The sequence below is a fragment of the Scardinius erythrophthalmus genome, assembly GCF_964197995.2.
Source record: "Scardinius erythrophthalmus genome assembly, chromosome: 3".
NCBI lineage: Eukaryota > Metazoa > Chordata > Actinopteri > Cypriniformes > Leuciscidae > Scardinius > Scardinius erythrophthalmus.
Genome location: NC_138223.1, coordinates 36,143,264 through 36,154,781, shown reverse-complemented (window position 1 = coordinate 36,154,781; position 11,518 = coordinate 36,143,264). Strand labels below are relative to the sequence as shown.

Sequence of the window (11,518 nt, the reverse complement as noted above, 5' to 3'; positions counted from 1 at the left end):
CAAAGCTTGATTGTATTGGTAGTAGACTGACTTTTTACAGCTGACTTTTTTCCAATAACTCCCTTCATGTATTTACTGTAAACAATTTTTTTTAGGAAATTTCTGTAATTTAATAAAAGTTTGTTTCAAAGGTTGTATTTCCTATTAACCAGACTGATGTAAGTCAGGTGAAATTGTGCCAATAGCTCCCTGTATGCACAGTACACAGTTTGTTTTTTATAAAAACATTAGGCCTACTGGCTACTGTAACTCACCTTTTTTTTTTTTTTTAAAGCTTGTGGTAGGTTCCTAGTGACCAGACGGACTTGTTACAGGTGAAATTGTGCCAATACCTTCCTGTAATTCTGCAATTCACCAAATGTTTTTTTTATTTTTAGTTATCAAATTATATTATAATAAATTATACGTTTTAACCACTTAGTGGAATTGTCAGACGTTCCCTTAGGGATCATGCGCTGTGCACGTCAAAGCATTCTCCAGTATAAATACGCAGCTATAATTCATGTAGGTGACTTGAAGTATATTTTATGTCGATATACAATGGTTACATACTGTTAAAACTAATCGTGGTATTGATATATTAAGACTGCCGACTCTATAGAACAGTGGCATGGAAAACTAACTTTACCGCGCTCCGAGAGCCCTCTTGTGGTCGGGAGCATTTCCGTTGTGTTGTGGCTTAATTTCGTTGTGTTGTGCACTTATGTTTGAATGTTTTTAAATTTCGTTGTGTTGTGCACTAATGGGCCACCGTAGTATGTACACTGTTAGCAATTGATGTATTTTTTACAATAAATTTTACAACAACATATTGTATTCTTGCTTTTATTGTAAACGCAAATGCATGATGGGAAATTTATGGACAGTCCTGTAATTTTATTGTAACTACACTGTAGAAGCATTATTTTACAGCCAACGCATAGCATTGTGGGATAGCTGCTGTTTGAATTTTGAAATTGCACGCGGCCAACGAGAATCAAACATTTTTGGAAGAAGAATACATCTCAGGTATGAAACGTTAACATGAAATCTATTTTATAAGTATATGGATATATTAATACCGTTGATATGAGTGAGTGCTGCTGATTGTTTCGTTTGGTATATTTCAGTGACATTAGCTTCAGTGACGTTCGCCCCGAGTCGACTAAAAACAACCTGAACTGACCGCAGTGAAGTGGCGTCTTCTTACTCAATCCATACGGAAAAGGAACCACATGCAGGTGTAAGGTACGAGATATTCACAATTTTTTGTTTGGTATATTTCTCAGTGACATTGGCTAGAGTAACGTTAGATCCCTATAACGTTAGCTCAACTCGCCCCGACTCGCTCACTCCCGGTATAAACAACCTGAACTGACCCCGCTGAAGTGGCGGCGTCTTCAATCCATAAGGGAAAAGCATAACGTTAGACTGTGGGGAAAAGGTAGGCTAAACCACATCACATCAGGTACAATACACTAGATATTCACAATGGAAAAACAAACATGGTGAGTAGAATCGAGTCGAGCTGAGCTTGTAACGTAAGTGTTCTGTTAACGTTAATGGAAAACCACCACAATGACGATAGCTCAAATAATGTTAACACAGACTGTAAAAATAAGCATTAACGTTAGCCCCGTAAGCTTCCTTAGCTCAGATTATTATTGCATTGATTACACGTGCTACCGGACAGGCTGTTGTAACGTTAGCTAACTATTAGGACTTCTGTTTTGCTGTTTTGTAATCGGGGGTCTTGAAGTCGTGGTGGTTTACACACTTAACTTAGCATAAACGTAACGTTAGCTTGTAGATTTTACGGTCGCTGAATACTTACAGAAGCATATTTCATATATAAAGCCCATATTTCAAATAACGTTTACGTTTGCTTGTAAACAAGCAAACGTTATTTGAAATATGGGCTTTAATTAAATGACTGCTGGTATCTTAATTTAATTCTGTAAGTTAGCTATAGCTGTGATAAAAGCTGAATATAGCATCTGTTCAGATGTTATAACTTTACTTTGTGCTTGGCCAACCAGGGTGAAAGAGCAGTCATGTAATCTGTCTATATAAAATAAACTGCGCGTGCGCAACTTAAACCTCCAACCAGCATCGTCATTAAATATTTTTTCGGAGCCTGGGTTCTGTTGAAAAGCTTTCACTGCTCTCTTTGTCTTCAGAGAATGCAGCAAATAATCAGTAGTATTAAAATCAAGTTAACCATTTTGTTTTTCTCAAATTATATGTGGCTGCCTGGCAGACTGTATGGAATATTAAAATAATAATAGATTTGTAATTGGTATTTGTTGTGTAATTGGTAATACATTTGGTAATGTTTACATTTTTTATTCCCTAGCCCTCTGCCACAGCTGCTGATATCCAGAGAGAGACCCTACCCAGCACACCTTGCTTAATTGTACAAGGTATATTCATCCCTTATTTTGTTTAAAGGGTAGTTCACTTTTAAATGAAAATTACCCCATGATTTACTTACCTTCAAACCATTCTTTCTGACAAATACAATCTGAGTTATACAAAAACAAAACCTGACACTTCCAAGCTTTACATTGGCAGTGGATCAGTTTGAAGCTCAAAAAAGTGCATCTATCCATCATAAAAGTGCTCCACACTGCTCTGAGGGGTTAAAATAGGCCTCCTGAAGCAAAGAGTTTGTGTAAGAAAAATATCCATATTTAACACGTTACAAAGTAAAATTCTAGCTTACGGCCATACGCAGTCTACTTGCATTCAAAGTGCAACTTGTGCATCTCATGACGTCAGAAGTATGGCGTAGTGTATATATCAGCAGTACGTTGCATTACTCGCATAAGTTGCGCTTTAGAGTAAAATCTGTATGTTATTGTTCTTTTGGCCGGAAGCTAGTTATTTTACTTCATGTACGAAAAATATTAATATTTAAAACTTTACAAACTCATTGCTTTGCTTCAGAAGGCCTTTATTATTAACCCCTCAGAGCTGTGTGAATCACTTTTATGAGGGATAGATGCACTTTTCTGAGCTTCTGATGTTGCAATCCACTGCCATTATAAAGCTCTGAAGCATCAGGGTGCTTATTAATATAACTCCGATTGTAAATATTTTGTGAATTATAACCGTTTCAGCCAGGTCAGGATTTCATTTTCAAATGGTTAAAATGTGCATTAAAAAGTTGGATGGAGACCCAGCTATTACTGTTAAGTGTCTGTTCTACCTCGAGTTGGTATTCCCATACAGGACATTTATGTGTAAACAGAAGAGTCTGACGGACAGCAGTTTAACATTCCGACTTTCGTTAATTAATTAAATAAAACACTTTGAAGTGTGGTTAAGGTATTTAGCAGATGCTTTTGTCCAAAGCGTCATTCGATATACAGTGCATACATGCATGCAATGACGTTATATATTTACAAAAAAACAATGTAAAAGCCAATGTAATTCTAAATTTTAAAGGGTTAGTTCACCCAAAAATGAAAATTATGTCATTAATGACCCTCATGTCGTTCCAAGCCCGTAAGACCTCCGTTCATCTTCGGAACACAGTTTAAGATATTTTAGATTTAGTCCGAGAGCTTTCTGTCCCTCCATTGAAAATGTATGTACGGTATACTGTCCATGTCCAGAAAGGTAATAAAGACATCATCAAAGTAGTCCATGTGACATCAGTGGGTTAGTTAGAATGTTTTGAAGCATCGAAAATACATTTTGGCCCAAAAATAACAAAAACTACGACTTTATTCAGCATTGTATTCTCTTCAGGGTCTGTTGTCAATCTGGGTTCACGACTCCGCAGTGACGCTGCTGACGTAAAACGTTGTATTCAAGCTATTTTACATTGTTCCTCTGTGTCGAAATCCTTGGACATGTTTGCGAAGATTGTTTTGTTTACAGCGTGCGTCTGTAAACGAAGCTCGGGCGCACCAGATAACACGTCAGCAGCGTCACTGCGGAGTCGTGAACCCGGATTGAGAACAGACCCTGAAGAGAATACAATGCTGAATAAAGTCGTAGTTTTTGTTATTTTTGGGCCAAAATGTATTTTCGATGCTTCAAAACATTCTAACTAACCCACTGATGTCACATGGACTACTTTGATGTCTTTATTACCTTTCTGGACATGGACAGTATACCGTACATACATTTTCAATGGAGGGACAGAAAGCTCTCGGACTAAATCTAAAATATCTTAAACTGTGTTCCGAAGATGAACGGAGGTCTTGCGGGCTTGGAACGACATGAGGGTCATTAATGACATATTTTTTTTTTGGGTGAACTAATAACAAGTTAAGTTGTTAATATTAAATAAATACATCAAAATCATTTTTGTTTATGAGCAAGTAGCAATACTTTTGTTTTTTACACAGTATTTGTCATTATTTAACAGATATAAACACTTAAAACTTTTTTTCCTCTCTCTCGGTTTTCAGAACTTTTTGTGGAATCAACTCCCAGACGGGCTGCAAAGCAGAGAAGAGATACGGGCTCAACGCACCTGTTTACACCCTCTTAAGAAAACAGTTTTTAATAAAAGATTAAAAAGATATCATTGTTGTGTTTTTAATTGCCTAATACGGATAATTACAGGCAGCATTGTATTGTAATATTTACAAATAACAGGATACAGTATATTGAATTACAATATTAAATTGTAATTCTGTCCTGTGAAATTACAGGAAATTCCTGGCAACTGAGTTGCAGTAAATATACAGTAAATTGAAATAAATTACAGCATTTTACTGTAATAATGCTACTATAATCACAGTACAACTGCTGTATAAATACAATACTTTATTGTAAAAGTAAACAGTAATAATCCTGTATATTACTTGCTGTAAATTTACTGCAATTAGTTGCCAGGAATTTCCTGTAAAATTACAATAAATTGTTAACAGTGTACTTATTGGTAAATGTATTTTGCGTTAAGCTAAAATTTTGCCACAGGTACGTTTTTCCAATGAGCCTGTGTTGGCCATGTCTCAGGATTTTGTTTATACAATCTGTGATGACATAATACATATTACACTAAAGTGTATTGAAAAAAAAATCATATAGCTCCCTTCTTGATGGAAACTTTCTTAGCAGTGTACTTCTCCGTAGTCATCTTAACTCCTTATTCTCTATTAACTGGTTTGAAATTGCTGCAGATGAAGAAGGTATTGAGGAACACAGGGAAGACTGCAGTTTGTTATTTGTTGCAGGGACATAGACTCTATAATATATATCTCCATTATATAGCAAATAAATGTTATATTTAGTGCAGAATCCAGCTGCAGCAGACCTTGAATGTAACAGCCATTTTACTCCACACAAAATAGAAACTGAAGACTGTACACTACCAATCATGCTTCAGTAAATGATTCAGGGCATCGCTAAGATATAGCTCTAGAAATGAACAATTTATTGGCGTAATGGGACTTTACCCATCCATGTCTAAAAATGTGAATCATTTGCTGTGGCCTGTTGTTAGGTAGTTTCATTATTTTGCTAATAACAAGCATTGCTTTCCCATCCAAATGTACAAGGAAATGAAAATTGTTGATCACCGGGGTGTCATTTCCATGCCTGGTTTGAATAATCAACAGCATATTCAGCTTTGCATATGCAATCGATGTTATGAGTAACAGTCCTAAAAATAACAACCGTCCTATCAGCATAATATTACAACGGCTTGCATTTAACTGTTGTCTCTCTATGAGTTTTTAAATGGAGGTAATATGCAATTGTAAATTATCAGTTATCAAGTTATCAGTGATCATTTTAATTTAATGGAATTGTTTTTGCCATCATTTCTAACCACTTGATCTTGGAAATATTGAATTGATTGTTGACCATAGCTGTACACATTAACAGCTTTATTCAGGCATTGAGTTAATGAAAAAAGGTAAAGCACATAATACTTTTCCTATCTGGTACAATTTTGATTATCTGAGACAATGTATCTGTATTATCTGACACAATTTATCTACATTATATGATATGTTATATTTATCAACTTAAATGATAGACATACTGTACCTGCAATTGCAAAAGTTAATCAATTTCTCTTCACCGACAATGCACTTTTCTCATAACTGGTCCTTTACATCTGGTTTGCATCCAATATTTTTCAAATTACAAGGGAAGAAAGGTGGCAATTGATGATAAATATACAGGATTAGTTGTGTCAGGATGGAACAGCAGTCAGTGGTATTTTTCTCAATTCATATCGTTCTGGACAGAGGCCACATTTTTCTTTCTCCAATCACGTACTTCCTCTGTGTAATGAGGTGTGAAGAGACTGTAAATATTTGACGGTTCCAAAATGTGCTGTTCAGATGAGAAGATTTCCAATAATATTAATGTAATCAAAATAATATATTCCTGCAGTTATTAAGTACATCTGGTACTTCTTGAATATATTGGAGGAGAATTATTTCTGCTTATCAATTCCACACTAATATTACTTATTTAACTTCATGAAGGCTGAAACAACTTTTAACAGTGACTAGTACCAAGTCATATCCTCACAGATGTTTTGATGTTAGATTCTCCATTGAGATGAATGAAAATGCAAATGGGTAGTTTCTCCAGGTATAGACCTCCTTGCTTACATTTTTGTCATTGAAAAGGCTTGACAAATGCAGACTGAAATGAAATCGGTTTAATTAAATTTGTTAAAATAATATACTTCAAGCTAAACATAAAACTAACTAACTTTTGTCCATCTCTTATTTTCAGCTTCTCGTCATGAAGGCTTTTTCCACAAAAGCAACATTATAACAGATGCAGCATTTGAGTTAAAGACCCAGTTGTTAAGATCTGAGAGAGAGATCTAACCAGTCAGAAATGTAAGCTTTAATTTGACTCTCTGTTCACCAATCCTGCCTGACATCTTTTATTACAAACTTGTCCTTCTGACAAAGAAATATTTGCTTAACATTATGATTCGAGTAATTGCCAATATGTGTTTTTTAAACGAATGGAGATAACCGACGAAAATCTTTTAAAGGCATTTCTGTCATAATTAGTCAAGCTTCAAATATGACCAGACTAATTCATACTTATGCTGCAGACTTGCTCACATTGCTGAACATGTGAAAATTAGATGTACTCCACAGCATCATGTGGGTGATTTATCTATTGTGGTCTATGGAGAAGCAATTACAGTGATTTACTACAGACTCTGATTGAGCCTAATTGAGCATTATGACACGCTATCAGGGGAGTGTTAATTAGAGGTTGTCATGGCATAATGTGAAATCAACAATTGAGCTCTTGTAACTGGTGCAGTGACTAAAACATACAGTGTTGATTTAAAACCATACCATTTTCAAACTGGGATTTCACATTTTAAACGTGGGTAAATTTGTATATACATTTTATGCATTTAAAATGTGCTCAGTTTTTTGTATTAATTTCTACATTTAAATGTGTATTTTATATTTACATTAGCTAAGCAAATTGGCAGTTTAAGTTGAAAGTTGACAGTTGAAAAGACAAGTTTATACCTGCACACATTTTAAAGAGCTGTTCACAACAAGAACGATAACGATAATATAACTGCAAGCAGCAACCACTGGGCCAAGCCCTTCCAAGGTGTAATATTTGAGACAGGCAAAGCAGCAGGCTGGGAAGCAGATCCATGTGCAGGTTATATTAAAGGGTCCACAAAGTAACTGGTGAAAAAAATAAAATAAAATGAAAACACGGAAAACAAGAGAAAACTCTAAACCAGGGAACGTCCATTCAGCGACTGACAGAACAAGTGAAACAAGGGCTTTATATACACAGGCAGACAATCTTAAGATAACAAAGGGGCGTGGCTAATAAGAAACACCTGGGGAGACTAAACATGAAACATAACAAAGGAACTGCAAAACATGGAGCAAGACAGGAAACAACAAGTCCAGGAACATAGGTTGGAATCATAACATGATCTTGTCCGAAGACACAGGCGTAGAGTCAGCCATCTTGTCCGAAGACACAGGCGTGGAGGCGGCAACCTTTCCTGAAAACACAGGTGTAGGGGTTGCCATCTTGTTCGAGGACTCAGGCATGGCGGCCATCTTGTTCGAGGACTCTGGAACGGCGGCCATCTTGTTCGAGGACTCTGGAACAGCAGCCATCTTGTTCGAGGACTCTGGAACGGCGGCCATCTTGTTCGAGGACTCTGGAACAGTAGCCATCTTGTTCGAGGACTCTGGAACAGCAGCCATCTTGTTCGAGGACTCTGGAACAGCAGCCATCTTGTACAAGGACTCTGGAACAGCAGCCATCTTGTACGAGGACTCTGGAACAGCAGCCATCTTGTACGAGGACTCTGGAGCGGCGGCCATCTTGTTCGAGGACTTGACAGCCGAGGCTCTGGTGAAGGAAACACATGACAGGAAGGTACAGAAAACACAGGACTGCCGACCATCATAACTGTGCATGCTGGTGACTGATGGTCCAAGCTCCGTGGCTACTGGAGCTTGGTGAGTAACATCCTCCTCGTACTCCCCAACAGTAAAGGAGGACCCACTTAACAAAAGAGCATAATCTATTAATTATTCAAGGGTTAGGTAATTTACCCCTCTTGGCAGAAGTGATTTTAACAGTTCGTTTAGTTAGTGCTGTGACATTTGAACCGAGGCGTTGGAGCTTGTTTCGAAAAAAAAAAAATGGGCATGACAGATGAAGCCGCGATTCGAGGCTTGTGTTGTTAACGTGAAAATCATGTGACAAATGTGGCCTCGGTTTGTGTTGATATGTCATCGGTTCGGTCTGAGTGTCGCTTCCGGAAAAAGGGGGTTCGAAACTCCTGCCACCTTGTGGGTGTTGTCAGGAGTAGTAGAAGCAGTTGTAGTAGTGTCAGAGTCAAAGAGTTAGATAACTATCATTGTCATTGTTGTGTCATGTGTTAGGGCTGTATATTATTACATTATCAGGTTAGAAAAGTTATAGTATATTGTTATTAATTATAGTAGCTATATTATAGTCTTGTTATATTAACTAGATAAGATTATTTGGATTTGGAACCCTAACCCTACACTGGTTCAGAATTAATTAATTTGTCTGCTATTTCTTTGCACAGTACCTAGGTGTCACTAGTGAGCAATGCTGAATGAAGCTTCAAGTAATGAACCTTTGGCTGAAGCAATGGGCTGCAAGGTCTCAGTGGTTCAGGAAGCCTCATTTTGCCATCACTACGTTTAGTCCATGACAATAGAAGTCTTTCAGAACAGCATCCTTCCAGTTGATTCCATTGGCTAAAGCACAGTAATGAGTATGAGTAGTGTATTTCTCAATAGTACAAATACCTTGACAAAGGAACAAATTCTCTTCTGCTGGATCCATGTGTGCAATCAGTCATTCTGTAAGATTTGAGACAGGCAAAGAAGCAGACTGGGAAGCAACACAAGTGAAACAAAGGGCTATACATACACAGGCAGACACGTTTAACAAGATAACAAGGGGGCGTGGCTAATAAGAAACACCTGAGGAGACTAATCAACATTAAACATAACAAGGAACTGCAAAACATGGAGCAAGAGACGAAATAACTTAAAGGTCAATGCAAGGGTTCCATGAGTTTAAAAATACTAAGCTAAAAATACTTAGTTACTTTATTTTTTATTTTATAGTTTTCATAAATGATGGTATTTAGAAAAACAAAACCCTTTCAGATTTCTGAAAGTCAGGAAGGTCATTACTGATACCCATCCTACTGTAAGATGTTGATATTTGTTAATTCTTAAAAAAATGTGTTTTGAAAAAACATAGGTAAAATTATTCCGGTAAAAATGGTTCAGCTCCCAAGGTTCAGTAGTTCAAGAGAAAATTAACTCAAAATGAACACAAGGTCTGGAACAAAAGCATATTTTTCACCATTTCTGGCCACAGTAGGGGAGCGCGGGGCACAACCTAACGCGGGGTTAGTTGTAACACGCTTGTTTTAAATACTTCCGCACATGCTTGGATGATGAAACTTTGTTTATTTACTAGTTGCCATATCAACACTATATAGAAAAAAACATTCTGCAATTTTTTTTTTTTTTGGGAAGATATCCATAGACATTTATTAAACCATAGCAAAAGTAAATTTCTTAAGTAAATTTTTCATCTCTATTTTTTGTGTTTATTTAAAATAAGACAAATCTGATATTATTTTAATCTCCAATATGTTATTTAACAGTTGAGATAGTTCTTTAATGCTTCGCTAACTAGCAGAAGACATTAGCAGGGTTTAAATCCCAGTTGTGCAGGCGGGGGCATGTTGTAACACTGCATTACAATGTGCCCCTATTAGAAATATGCTATTATATTCTATACTTTTATTAATTTTATTGAGAAAACGTGAGAAAAAGGTGAATAAAGACTGAGAGTCAATGTTCAGAAATTATTAATTATTTATTTGTTTTGAACTATGTTGTATAGTTGTGTTTTCATGTGTTCGTAGTCAAAACTCAAAAATGAGTTTATATTTAATTATTAAAAATTGCTATTCACCATGTTACTCACCATGACAACTTATTACCTACACCTGTTCCTTGTTCACCTCTTGTGTGTTTTGTGTTATATTATAAGGACTTTTATGTTGTATTTCTAGTTTAGTTCCTGTTTCCTTTCTTTTCTTTTGCTGCCTTGTTTGTTCCCATAGTTACTCGTGTTAGTTTCCATACTTACCCTCGTTATTCACCATGACAACTTATTACCTACACCTGTTCCTTGTTCACCTCTTGTTAGCCTGTGTTTCAGTCTTTGTTTGCTTCAGCAGCTGGAAAAAAAATCGTTCTGAAAGTGATTCCAATGATATTTATTTCTATAGCTTGTTATTATTATAGTTGTGATGTGGACTCTTTTTTATATTTAGAATGATTAGATCTATTTCTTTATCGATATAGTTATCATCCTTGAGGCCCTTAATAATGATGGTGGAACAGCGTGGTTTGTTAAACTTGTTCACTCTCAATAATGCCATTGTTATGTGTAATACATATTTTTTTTTATTATTTGTAATTATATATCTTTTATTTATTGGAACATTTTCTGACATAATTTCATATTAAATAATTAAAAAGTTTCACATACTTTTTGACAAGAATGGTTTGTTAGCCTTGTTGACTTGTTGCCATTGTTTCACCATATAAATACATGCTAAATTACATAATGTTTTATGGTTTATTTCATCATGTCCAACATGCCCCTTTTGGTTCATTTCTAAAAAAAAAAAAAAAAAAAAAAAAAAAAAATGTCAGTGTTCTCTGACATAACTTTTTATTAAAACCTATAAAAGATACAGTGTGAGATAAAGTCTCTAAATGTTAGTCCAAAAATAATCCTGCTAGGTTCCTACTCAAATATTTTGCACTGAAATAAGAGCTTTGATTAATGATGCATGAGTTTCAAGCAGTACAGCCTCCTTCACTGGACCATCATAGGAGAAATCTAATATTGAACACATGGTAACAAACTTAAGGTATTGGGCAGTAAACAATGACTGTGCCTCTAGCACCTCCATATTAGCAAGGAACTATCAAAATGCACATCAATTATTGATTCATATGTTACTTTTTGACCTTGC

At 35.9% G+C, this 11,518-nt stretch overlaps 1 protein-coding gene and 1 long non-coding RNA gene across 2 annotated transcripts; one reads left to right on the top strand and one right to left on the bottom strand.

The window, feature by feature from the left end:
* The first annotated feature begins 1,174 nt into the window (after window positions 1-1,174).
* LOC308688360 lies at window positions 1,175-4,480 on the top strand. The gene is made up of 3 exons (XR_014029886.1): window positions 1,175-1,227; window positions 2,336-2,402; window positions 4,404-4,480. It is a non-coding gene; the product is annotated as an uncharacterized lncRNA (long non-coding RNA).
* A 2,543-nt stretch (window positions 4,481-7,023) lies between these two features.
* On the bottom strand, window positions 7,024-9,340 carry LOC308688392 (uncharacterized protein). Its single transcript, XM_081361408.1, has 2 exons — window positions 9,255-9,340; window positions 7,024-8,319 (listed from the first exon to the last, which is right to left on the bottom strand). Exons 1-2 carry the CDS (start codon window positions 9,305-9,307, stop codon window positions 7,881-7,883), a joined length of 492 nt encoding a protein of 163 aa, XP_081217534.1. The 5' UTR covers window positions 9,308-9,340; the 3' UTR covers window positions 7,024-7,880.
* Window positions 9,341-11,518: the final 2,178 nt, after the last annotated feature.

Coding starts and splice junctions, on each gene's coding strand:
- LOC308688392 (XM_081361408.1), bottom strand. CDS start 9,307: ATGACTGATTGCACACATGGATCCAGCAGAAGAGAATTTGTTCCTTTG. Junction 8,320..9,254: donor GAATTTGTTCCTTTGTCAAG/GTATTTGTACTA, acceptor TTCCTTCACCAG/AGCCTCGGCTGTCAAGTCCT.